Source organism: Lonchura striata, chromosome 3 (assembly GCF_046129695.1).
Source record: "Lonchura striata isolate bLonStr1 chromosome 3, bLonStr1.mat, whole genome shotgun sequence".
Classification (NCBI taxonomy): domain Eukaryota; kingdom Metazoa; phylum Chordata; class Aves; order Passeriformes; family Estrildidae; genus Lonchura; species Lonchura striata.
The window spans coordinates 70,555,638-70,567,868 of record NC_134605.1 but is presented as its reverse complement, the minus strand read 5'-3'; the positions used below and the strand labels follow the sequence as shown (position 1 = coordinate 70,567,868).

The 12,231-nt window shown below is 38.5% G+C and overlaps 1 protein-coding gene across 1 annotated transcript; it reads left to right on the top strand.

Annotated features, from left to right (window-relative positions):
* The first annotated feature begins 29 nt into the window (after nt 1-29).
* QRSL1 (glutaminyl-tRNA amidotransferase subunit QRSL1) lies at nt 30-12,015 on the top strand. The gene is made up of 11 exons (XM_021553829.2): nt 30-160; nt 393-552; nt 1,669-1,767; nt 2,784-2,880; nt 4,553-4,729; nt 6,941-7,116; nt 7,225-7,337; nt 8,854-9,046; nt 9,410-9,527; nt 10,813-11,018; nt 11,484-12,015. The coding sequence occupies exons 1-11, from the start codon at nt 137-139 to the stop codon at nt 11,693-11,695; spliced, it is 1,575 nt and encodes a 524-aa protein (XP_021409504.2). The 5' UTR covers nt 30-136; the 3' UTR covers nt 11,696-12,015.
* Nucleotides 12,016-12,231: the final 216 nt, after the last annotated feature.

The following is a 12,231-nucleotide window of genomic DNA, read 5'->3' as shown; positions in this document are numbered from 1 at the left end:
GGCGGCCGCCTTCTTGGCCGCCCTGCCAATGGCGCCGCGGGGTGTTGCGGCAAGATGGCGGCGCGCGGCTGCCGCGGCGGGGGAAGGTGAGGGTCGTTCGGCGGGCGTGAGAAGGTGGCGGCGGGCAGGGGCAGCCATGCTGCGCACCTCTCTCCGACAGGTGAGTGCGGTTTGTCCACCTGCTGAGGATGCCAAAGAGCGGGGTAGGGGTGTCGAGGAGGGGGGCGGGTTCGCAAGGTGACCCGGGTCCCCTGGCGTCCCCCTTCCCCGGGGCGGCCCGGGAGAGCGCTTCCCGTGGCACCTTCCCTCAGCGGGGATGGCGCGTTCTTCCCGTTCCGCCCCGGCGCGGCCTCTGTCCCCCGGCTGCCCCGAACGACGGGCTGCGCTCTCAGGTGTCGGCGGCGTTGAAGGAAGGACGAGTCACTCCCACGGAGCTGTGCCAGCGATGCCTGGCCCTCATCAGAACCACCAAGTTTCTGAATGCGTACATTACCGTAACGGAAGAGACCGCTTTGAAGCAGGCTGAAGAATCAGAGAAGAGATATAAAAGAGGTATGTTGGTTTGTAAGTAATGTCAGTCCTTAAAAAGCTGCTGTGGAGGAGCTCTTTTTGTTAGACGAAGCACCTTTGCTTTTTAAAGGGGATGTCTTGGCTTGTCTGACTGTTGGGGGATGAGGCTCACGCTTGAGGTTTCCGTGGGTGCTCGTGGACGTACACTTGGCACTCAGGAGAGTATTTAGGCCAAAAAACAGTCTGGACTGAACAAGGCACTGCAGGTTAAATAGCCTCTGTGCCTCTTGGACAGCACTGCTGCTTGGTGTCTGCTGCTTCTTTGCCTCAGCAGTTCATTTAGAATATGTAGCCAACAGGTGCTATGAATAGGCAAATGCAGTGGTCATTCACAGGCCTCCAGGCTGGGATAGGCAAACAGCTGGCAGAACCTATTGAATTTTTAATTAAGAAAACAAATTAAAATAAAGTAGCTTTATTAATTGCAGTTAGTAATAGGAGAACAGAACAGTTTTCAGTCCCGTTATCTCCAGCATTTAGGAGATGGCCATCCTCATTTTGCCTTTGTGTTTCAAGAAAGGCAGGAAAGTTAAATTTTCACCCAATAGAGTACACAGTTTCCTTCCTGGGTGACACTTGCTGTCCTCTGGCAGCTCAATAAAATTGTCAGCCAGGTTGTTTTGCTTCCTGATGTAGGCCATTTCATTTTTGGGTTGGGTTTTTTTTTTGATGGTGGATAATCAGTTACTTGGGAAGGATTTTCTCTGCTTCAGTAGTTAATCTACTGTGTACGTCAGTTAGGCAGTGTTTATGGCTGCCATCCTAGTGATGGAGTGGATTTAGTAGCACCTATGGCTGAAATAAGTGTTGTGTGGTCCCATTGGAATGCACTCCTTTGGGATAGCCAGCCTGGATGGAAGCAGGTGGAGGGCTTAGACATGAGGTCTGGTTTGGGCACAGTGCTCAATGCTTGAGCTGGAATGGAAGACGGTTCTTGAGAATGGAACAGACAACCATCAAGTGCCAAGTGGAAAGCAATCTTGCGTCCAAAAACCACCCAAAGCGATATGTAAAATAAACAGTAATTGATGAGAACTTTATATTTATAGAGCACATTTTGCTTTAATCTCTGTTGTTTTATAATCATTCTTAATGCAGGTCAGCCACTGGGCATTCTAGATGGAATTCCTATTGCTGTAAAAGACAACTTTAATACAGCTGGCATTGAGACAACATGTGCATCAAATATGTTAAAAGGTACAGTAAAGCTTTTAAAGTAAAATCAGATCTTTTGCTCTTTAGAGGGTTTATGGACTGGAGGCTTGCAGAAATCCAAGTATTTTTGAAAAATGAGCTGGTATCATTTGAGGAAATATGTTTATCCAATTTCACTAGCCAAGTTCATCTGGTATTACAGATAGATCTTTTTCTTCTTCTAAGCATGTTATTTCTTTATAATTGTATGCATTTAAAAACATTAAAAAAACAAATAAAATAATAATAAATAATAAAACTACAATAAAATGGTTCCAAAACTTGCATTTTCCTTCACATTGCTTTTAGGTCTAGAGGAGAGCAGTCAGTACTGTTCTGCCTAGTGAAATCCAGAGACAGTCCAGTTTTGTTGTTGTTCTGTTTATAATTGGTGACTTAAATAGTTTTTTGATATGGCTGTAGGAAAAGTAGATATTAACAGTCCAACATACAATCACTCTATAATGCTTTTAAGGAATTTTTTTTTAATTTCCTAAACTCATTGTTTTTATTAACAGTTCATGAACATTTTCAAGTCATTACAATGTTTTTATAGTAAAAACAAAAGTAGGAAACATTTCTTACACCTGTTTTATTCTGTGCAAAGTAAGACTATATTAATCCTTGAGGAAGATAGCAGAAGTAAATTAGCAGACCTCTAATTTGATTATGGTTTTTTTAATAGCAGAAGAAACAAAATATGACTTCACTGTTGTAAAAGTTGTTATAGATGCTTTTCCTTAAAGCACATCCTCAGACCTGTTGTGATTGATTGCAATGAGTATTAGGAGTGATGTCCTTGTTTCTGATGAAAGTGGGAGTGAAGAAGCCCTCGTCGTCATTCACAAAGTGAATTAGTTACTACTTGAGATCTCATGTCACTGTCATAGTTCTCATCCTAGGTTATGTAAGGTCTGAGTGGTAATGATAATATCAAAATGTTCAGAGAAGCTACTAAGCTACTTGTAAAAATAATTTGCATCTCACCAGTTGCTCTTAATTATTTTGATTGTTTTCAGGTTATATTTCTCCTTACAATGCTACAGTAGTTCAGAAGTTACTGGATCAAGGAGCTGTGCTTTTAGGTAAAACAAACCTAGATGAATTTGCAATGGGGTAAGTGATGTTTATTATTTTTAATGTGCTGATTTTACATAAAATAACATACATACCATCTGTTCCAATCTACCTGTAATCCTTAACTCCTGTTTCTGTGAGGCAAGACAATAATGAATACTTACTGGAAGGACACAAAGAGCTGCATGAACTTCTCCTTGAGTGTTTATAGTGTTGCATAAATGATACAGACGCTGAGTTTTGTGAACATAGTGTTCAAATGTGCTTGAGAGGCAGGAAGTGGTCCAACTTTTGCAGAAGGCTGAGGACAAGTGGACTTCTTGTAGATTCAGTAGTGTGTTAATAGACTTGGTTACAACACAGTTAATTGCTGCCTTTTCCTCTCTCCTTACTGATGGCTTTTTGCCCTTGGGTAATTGTTATCATGCCCCCAGTGGCAGCCACTGCCTCTGCCAGTCAGCCACTGGGGTAATTTATATGGGTACTCCCTGACTTGCTGCACACAGGCTAATCGAGAGCAAGGTTTTTAAGTTGCCTAAGCTAATGTTGGTGACTTTTTGTCAGGAACACATTGACAAATGCTCCTACAAATTGATTCTTTTGCAAATCAGTGAAGGCAGCCAAGCTGTAGCAGAGAATGGCATTGGACTGTTAAGGATGGGAATTACTGCTAGGTTTGGAAGGGAATCTTTAGTTACCTGTGAAAAACAGTAAATGCAGTATTTTGGTTTTATTATACTTAAACCAAAGTCCAAGGTTTGATTGGAAATTCACATGGATGGGGTGGAAATACTTAGACAATATTGGTTTGAATAAAGTAATTTTTGTGTAAAAAAGATATTCCTCAGAGGAAGAGCAGGCAGAAAGCTTGGGAGAAACCTGATAATGCAGTATTTACAACTAGTCTAAGTTCATTAAAGCAGAGGATTCTCCTAAAGAGCTTATCCCAGTACTAATTTCTTATTCTGCTCTGCATGTTTGCATGATCTCTTGATCAGGGAGTGGATCTAGCTCTAAAGTAATCATGTCTCAATAAGGTTGGTTTTCAACTACTGTCAGTTGTCTGTTCTGTCTGATGATTTAGCTGGTAACACTGGCACCTTGCAGTCAGGGGAGCATGGGGTAAAGGGCCTGAGGAAGGAGGAAAGTATGCCCTGCCCCTGCTTCTGGTGTCAGCTCACACTTGGCGACACAAGCTGACTGAAACCAGTTTCTGAAAACCCAGTCTGGCATGCTGAACCAGTAAACTGTGCCCTCTGCAGAGGGCTACAAAGTGAATAATAGTGTGGCATTTCAGAGAAATGCATGTTCTTGGTATTGTGGAGCTTTTTCTCCACTTCTAGCAGCCTGTTTTTCCTCACAACAGTGATCTTGCAACAAATGCAGGGCTGGAGAAACAGAATACCTTGGTTTTGAAAAGGGATGTGTTCCTGTACTTTTACAAAGCTTAAATCAGTTTTATGTCTTTGTGACTCTTGTTTGTTTCAGTGGCATTAGCAGAAGTATGAGTTCAGGTTCTCTGTCAGAAACTAATGAACAGCTGTGAATTTTACAATTGTGTGTAATGTTGTAGAAGTTGACTCTTAAGGATTTACGTATACCAGTCTTCTTGTATTGAAATTGAATTTGCAAGGATGAAGAGGAATTAGATTAAAAAATAAAATTGTGTGTCATCTGTCACTTCTCTCTGTATTTGTCCTGTCTATCTTAGTTCTGGGAGTACCGATGGAGTATTTGGACCAGTCAGAAATCCCTGGAGTTATTCAAAACAGTACAAGGAAAAGTCTGTCCCAAAGTCCCATTCTGAACATGAAGAGTCTAACTGGGTAATAACAGGAGGGAGCTCAGGAGGCAGTGCAGCTGCTGTGTCGTCTTTCACATGTTTTGCGTAAGAGGCTTTTAAAATTGTCTTTCCCTAAATGTCTAAAAATATGTTGGAATGTTTTAATTTTATAATTTTCTCATAAGCTAGTATGAAATAGGAAGCTTATTGGTACTTGCATGCAAAATTTTCTTTTAGCATCCCTAGGTTACTCATGGTGTATCATGAAGCCAGAATTAATCCATGCAGGCAAATTTAGATTTACTTATTTTAGGCATTATTCAGTGGTATGACCACTTTGCCCTGTGTGAAATAAAATTATGATGCAGTAAGGGAGTGACAATTTTATTCTTATTCCCACATAATCTCTTAAAAAGTCTTATGGGGTTTGTGACACATCCTCTTCCTCGCTAATTGCATTACACAAATACACTGAAAATGTAATTCAGCAAATTAAGAGATCCCTTAATTTGTAACAGTATAGTAATGTTTCCTCTGCTCCTGCGTTTTTGTAGCATAGTTATGTAATAGTACATGAGATTTGGGACCTAAAAGCTTTAAAATCTCTAATTTAACAAAAGAGTACAGAGTACTTACTACATAAATACTTACAGACATCCCTGTTTTTAAGTTAGAAGATAGTTTTAGGGTTGGGGTGTTTTTTTTAGGTAAATGTGTGTTTATGGATATTTGGAATTTTTTTTCCTAAAGAAATTTAAACAAGCTGGACTTTTTTAAAATAGTAATTACTAACTGCATGGAGTATCAACACACTGTTTAGCAAGTCAGTTGTCTATACTATCTTCCCCATCTGACTGTTAAAATTGATCACAAACCTTTACACCTTGCATTTTATGCAATTTTTAGAGCTGTATGTTGGAGCATCTTTTATAGAAGATTGCTTCAATTGTGCTCTAATTAGAAGGTGTTTTAAAATGCTCTTTAATTACTTTATCCTTGTTTGCCCATAGACTATATTACAAGCATTTATTTTGTTGTTAAAATATTCTTGCAAATGTTGATCGCAACTTCTTATATAGAATTTTTTAAAAAATGTAATTTATCTCTTCATCTCCTTGCCCTTTACTGGGATGTAACCTACTCCACATTTAATACTGTTGAAATTGAGCTCCTTGCAGCCATTCCCAAGGACTGCTGGTCTTCATCCTGAGCCAGAAAGGGCTGATCCTGAGAGGGTGTGGCACCTTTTCTTATTTTTCTGGGCTCCCATTTTGCACTGCTCATCACATTGTCAGACAAGGGAGATTTTTCTGTCCAGCTATTTTACTGCATATAACCTATTATATATTCATCCTATTAGTGTCTTTCAAGCACCAGGAATGCTGCCAGTCTATACACTTTGTTTGAGATTTGGATGTCCAAAACTGCTATAAAATTGAGGATGTTTTATATCAATACAAAGGCTTTAAAAAAAATTCCACTTCAGGAAAGTCAGTTGAATTGGTTCAGCTACTTCATAAAAAAATGGCTATGGGAAAAGTCATATACTCACTTCAATAAAAATTATACCTGTTTCTGGAGTTTAAATTTGTTTCATTTGAATGAAAACTGCTTTATCTTTTTAATGCTTCTTAAGTTAAATCTATTAAAAACAAGAGAACACCATGTTTCATTTCAATACGATTTCTGAAATGAAAATTCCAATTTAGAAAGAACAAGGTTTCATTGTGGATATAAAAAGAGGAATTCAACAAAATATACTGTGTTTTAATTGTACCTAAGCTACTGTAAACTGGGAGTTCTGATCAATCTTTTTAGATTTGGAAACAGGAAAAACATCTTTCCAAAGTATGCCCTCTTGTTAGGGCATACTTTGTGAAGAAGTATCACTCTTCATTTTTATCCGGAAAAATGCTGACTCATGGTGCATTGGCTACCCAATAAATAAAATATCAGTGTTGAAAATTGTTCCCTAAGTCACATAAGGTGTATCAGTATTGGAACAGACCACAGTATTGGAACAAAGAAGGCAAAAGAAGATATCTGGGGCCATTTTCAGGTGGTTTGAATTCTACCTATCTGCCTCATGAAGAGAACTGGACTCTCCTAATGGCAAATTCAGAGACCCTAAGAAAAATCACAGAATAAATGAAAAATAGACATAGAGAGCAGACTGGAATTTAGGCTGTGTGATTATGACTTCTGATCTGGAAGAATTCACAGAGTTTTAAATCCATGCATCTCAAAGCCACACATTCTTATGATTTGGAAATGTTCTGAATTATCTTACTAATGATGATCCTTTTGAAACCATAGAGCCTTAGGGTCAGACACAGGAGGATCTACCCGAAACCCTGCTGCTCACTGTGGTGTAGTAGGTTTAAAGCCAACATATGGACTGATCTCTCGCCATGGTCTCATTCCTCTAGTGAACTCCATGGATGTGCCAGGAATCCTAACCAGATGTGTGGATGATGCAGCAGTTTTGTTAGGTATTACTGTGTCATACATCTTTGTTTACAACATTTCCTTAAAACAAACTGAATTCTGACTAACTAATGTACATTTTCCTGGTCTTCACATATCGTGCCTTATTTCAGGTTCACTTGCTGGACATGATCCTAAGGACTCTACCACAATTCAGGATGACTTTAAGCCTTTTGAAATACCTAATTTGACTGATTTCAGCAAGCTTTCAATTGGAATTCCAAAGGTAACATTTAAATCCTGTTAACAGTTATGGACAGGAAGAGCAAATAAAAGGCACATAACAAAAAAATACTTGTGTCTTGACCATCACCTCCCAGTCTCCCATGATTTCAAACAGTAAAGACAGTAAAAGCAGCTCATGGAAAAGAACAGTACGTGTTTACTCTGTTGCATGACCAGGCAATTTGAGCAAGCATACCACTAGCACATCACCTAAAACATGTAATTGTGGTGAGAAGCACTGTCAGGAGCTTCAGGGGAAATGGGGAACTTCAGTTCTTGGTTCTCTCTGTTGCTTTTTCCTTAGTCTACTCTATAACCTCCAAAAAGTTGCTCTTGGTGCCTTTCCACACAGAGAGGTTGATACTGATTGTGCAAAGCTTTGAGATCCTTGCCTAAATGCCACTGTGTTAATATAGAGCAGAATTTTAAAGGCAGTTGAATGGCATGAGGAGCTGTGATTTGCAGAGTCCTAATAAGAACTGAAAGACATCTGTAATTTGGCATCTGATGTATGCAGTTCAATCATGTTTGTAACTATAAGAGTACTTGAAATTTAGGAACAAAGTTTGGGACTTCAGCCTATTTTTAATTTAATAAAGGCTCTGCCTTTAAAGAGACAATGTGAATAACACTTATTAATTGGATTCTTAGTATTGGAACCTAAGCTAGAACAGGCATACCAAAAGTTTTAATTTCGTAAGCAGAGATGTCCACTGACCAACTATTCACAATCTGTGAAATGGAAAAATTGCATGCCTGTTGATCTGTGCATACTGTTTAAATATTGGTAAGTCTAAAATTGTGATGTTGGTGAATTTTTCTTATCCTTTGGACAGCTTTTTCTACTGCTACAGGTTATTCTAAACAGATGTATGCATACGTTAAACATGGGTCATAGCTATTCAGAAATCAGACACAATTATGACCCTGATGTTATGGCTTAGAATTAAAACAAGTGTCTTCAAAAATAGGGAATTTCAATAGAGTATCTATTAATTTTTCTGTGAAATAGGAATGTAGCTAATCTAAGTCTTCTCCCGACCCCTTGATTGTAGTTCTTCTTTGGTGGGTGGTTTTCTTTGTTTCACCAAGGTGTGCCAGTTGCCACTGATAACACTGTTAGCGTTAACAGGGGCTAAGGATTTAGTTTTAGGATTTAGACCTGGTTTTAGGATTTAGACCTGAAGAATTTCAACCAGTGACTGCAGAGCAGTACAGTATAGTCTTGATAGATAAATAAGAGAATAATTGGGCAATTACTCCTTCAGAAGAAACTGCTGAAATTCCATTGTCTGTGATACATATGTTGATCCTACTGAGATAAACATAATATTCTTAAGAAGACTGAATCCTGTTAATTTAATGCTCCTTGATTGTATAGCATTTAGTAGATGCAAAAAGCTTTACTTAGTACTTTAAATCATATAGTTGTGAGATAATGGTTTCAGTGTATTTTTAGCAAGGAGTATTTGTGTTTTGGTGTGTAAAATAACTCCTTTTCTTGTTTTTCTTCTAAGGAATATCATGCACCAGGGCTGTCTAGTGAAATTCTGGCTCTCTGGTCAAAGGCTGCTGACCTGTTTAAGAATGCAGGTGCTAAAGTGGTTGAAGTGAGCCTACCACACACTCGTTACTCAATTGTCTGCTATCATGTGCTGTGCACAGCGGAAGTGGCATCAAATATGGCGAGGTTTGATGGACTGGAATATGGTAAGGCCTTTGAAAAAACATTTTCCACAGACAGTAGAAACATTGCTGGATGACATGTAAAAATGTTACTTTTTGTAGATTTTCTTTTCATGGTTGGATTGTTGATATTCTTTCTCCAAGATGGAACATAGTAAAAAATCTTGTGCAGATAAAAATGTGTAAATAAATGCATAATATATTTCACTACTAGGCATATCAGTGTCTGGGCTCAAAATCTAGTTTAGTATTTCCATAATAAAACAGAAATATGTTTTGTTGTTTTTCCAGAATAGTAGCATGTCAGACTGCATGTACTACAGTGATGTTATTAAATCTTAAGGATTGCAAGAAGTATTAATATCCAAAAAAGCCTTTTATTTTCAGGACATCGTTCTGACATGAAGGATTCCACTGAAAGTATGTATGCTGCAACACGGCGAGAAGGCTTTAATGATGTCGTAAGAGGAAGGATTCTATCAGGAAACTACTTCTTGTTGAAACAGTAAGCAGAACTTCTTGAAATTCAACTTTTCTAGTTAACAATTTTTTGAGCAAATGGCAATTAATTGTTCATCATGACATGAAAAAGAAATTGCCCTTACACTAGTAGCTGTTTGTATTTTTATTATTGCTTTAGCTCTATAATACCCAATGGACTGTTAATAATGAACAAAAATGTTTGCCCTGAGTCTTACCAATGAGAGTCCTAAATTAAATAAATAGAACAACTAAGTGATTTTTTTTTCCTTACCAGAGCATTATTGACATCCATTAGTTAAATTAGGCAGAAATCTGCCCTATGGTATGACATTGAAATCATACTGAAGTCTTTGCTGTCCTAGTGTTAGAAGTTCTGTAGCTGTTAATTTCATTACAACTGCTGGTACATTGTAGGTCTTCTAGAGAGAGCCAGAGACAGCAATTAAATTAACTGCAGATCTCTGTCTCAGTGTACAGGAAAGGAGAAACATTGGCATAGTATTGAACTGAAGTCCTTACAGAAGTCAGGGTTTTATCCAGCTCACGTAGAGAAGCTGGTGCATAGATTAATTTTGTGTTTCTAGTTTTCAATTCTTATCCAGCAGTCCCAATTTATGTTAGTAAAAGTGCTGTTTCTCTTTGTCTGAATTTGTTCAGGTACTAACAAAAATATTAGGCGTGTAATCAGTCTCTGTAGTGCACTTGCTTTGAAAGAGCTCTGTCAGCAAGAGTATTCATCAGATGTGACTTCTGATTGCTCTCAGACAGGAATGTTGTCAGTCAGTCTGTAACAACCAGCTTTTATGGAATGCTGATATTTTTGCCAAGTGTGCTCCCTTTGCTTACAACTGTCCAGATCAGCTTTCCTAAGGCTGCTTTAAAATTCATGTAGTTAACTCTTCTGTGAAGGAATACACAATTATCTTCCACCGAGATGGAACAGGAGAGTTGTGTTCCTGTTCCACAGTAAATTACTCTTGAAGAAGAGTGCAGGGTTCAGAAAGCATTATTAGAATAAGTGGTAGAGAAAACCCATCTGTGTCTCCTGCAAATGTTGTCTTTTACAGCTTGTATTTATCTTGCTTTTCAAAGTTTTGAAATGATTAGGTGATTGTTCAGGAAATTCTGTTTAACATCTTTAGAAACGGCATGGACAAGGGGATGGAGTCCTCCCTCATCAAGTTTGCAGACAGCTCCAGTTTGAGTGGTAATATTGCTGGGCTTGTCTTTTCCACAGTAGCTAAGAAATAAAGTTCTGTATTTTGGGAATTGAAGTGTCAGGCCTTTATGTCCCTATTCCTTTCTAGGAACTATGAGAAGTACTTTGTCAAGGCACAGAAAGTGAGACGTCTCATTGCCAACGACTTTGTGAAGGTTTTCAGGAGCGGTGTTGATATTTTACTCACTCCCACGACTCTGAGTGATGCAGCACTATACACGGAATTCATCCAAGAAGACAACAGGACCCGCAGTGCTCAAGATGACATCCTGACGCAGGCTGCAAACATGGCTGGTGAGTAGGGAGAGGAACTCAACTGTTTTCCCCTGCCTAGTGATTTTAGATGTCCAGTTCCTTTAGGTATTTAACCTTCTCTTTAGAATCAAGGTATTTCACCCCTGTGTCATGAGTCTTAGGGTGGTAACTGAGTCTAAGGACAGTTTATTAAATGCTTGAAAATGTGAGACTAGATTTAAAGTAAAGCACCTTGGAGCTGACTGTGGGCTGCAGGTAAGATGAATCTATTCCAGAAAAAGAAATCTCTTTCTAAGGAGAGCTGATTATCTTTTCCAGAGGATGCTGACCTCTTAAATCTCTCTAAATGATTTCTTGTCATCATCTAACATTCACTTCATTGAATCAAATTATTTTATCTAGTCTTTTTATCTACGTTTTTTTTTTTCTGGTTCTCTTGAAATTGATGCAAAAATTATTTTAAGGTTTAATTTGTAAATCTTTGCATCTGTATTCTTTTTTCAGGACTGCCAGCCATAAATGTTCCTACAGCTCTTTCAGAGAGAGGCTTGCCAGTTGGGCTTCAGTTCATTGGACGTTCATTCCAGGAGAAGCAGCTTCTCACTGTAGCCAAATGGTTTGAAAAACAAGTACAATTCCCAGTGATTCAACTAGAAGAAGTAAAGAGGCATGACAGTGGTGTATTTCAGCATAAGAAATCTGCTTCTTTTTCATAGCTTGGGACTTGCTAGTCAGCTAGAGCAAGAAAGCTGTGGGGATGGTCAAGAAATGAATTTCTGCAGTTAATTGTATTTTGCAGAAGTAATATGTTCTAAGAAGACGTTATGCAGTAATGCACGATGGCGTCACGACAGCTTGTTACAGTGTAATTAAGGCAAAGTGAATCATTAAGTAAACATCACCATGTTATTAAAAGCCATTTCTTACTGATATTAAAAATACCAAGTTGAAATTCTGTATGTTACACCTGTGAAGCTGATTTTTTAATCCCTAGAGGGTGTGTAAGGTATCTGACCAATTAAAGAACTAACCTGAACTGTTGTGTGAAAACTTCATGGTTGCTAAAGGGCTTGATTTCCTTCTGGAGTGTAGACTTTTGTAATGGCAACAACCAGACAAGCTCTGTTGGAACATAGGTATCAAGAATCTGTTCACCAAGAGTTAAATACAAAGGGAAACAAGGGAATAACATAGAACCATGGAATCCTTTAGATTAGAAAAGACTTTTAAATTCATCAAGTCCAACCCAGCA

Coding starts and splice junctions, on each gene's coding strand:
- QRSL1 (XM_021553829.2), top strand. CDS start 137: ATGCTGCGCACCTCTCTCCGACAG. Junction 2,881..4,552: donor CTAGATGAATTTGCAATGGG/GTAAGTGATGTT, acceptor TGTCTATCTTAG/TTCTGGGAGTACCGATGGAG. Junction 9,047..9,409: donor GTTTGATGGACTGGAATATG/GTAAGGCCTTTG, acceptor TTTTATTTTCAG/GACATCGTTCTGACATGAAG.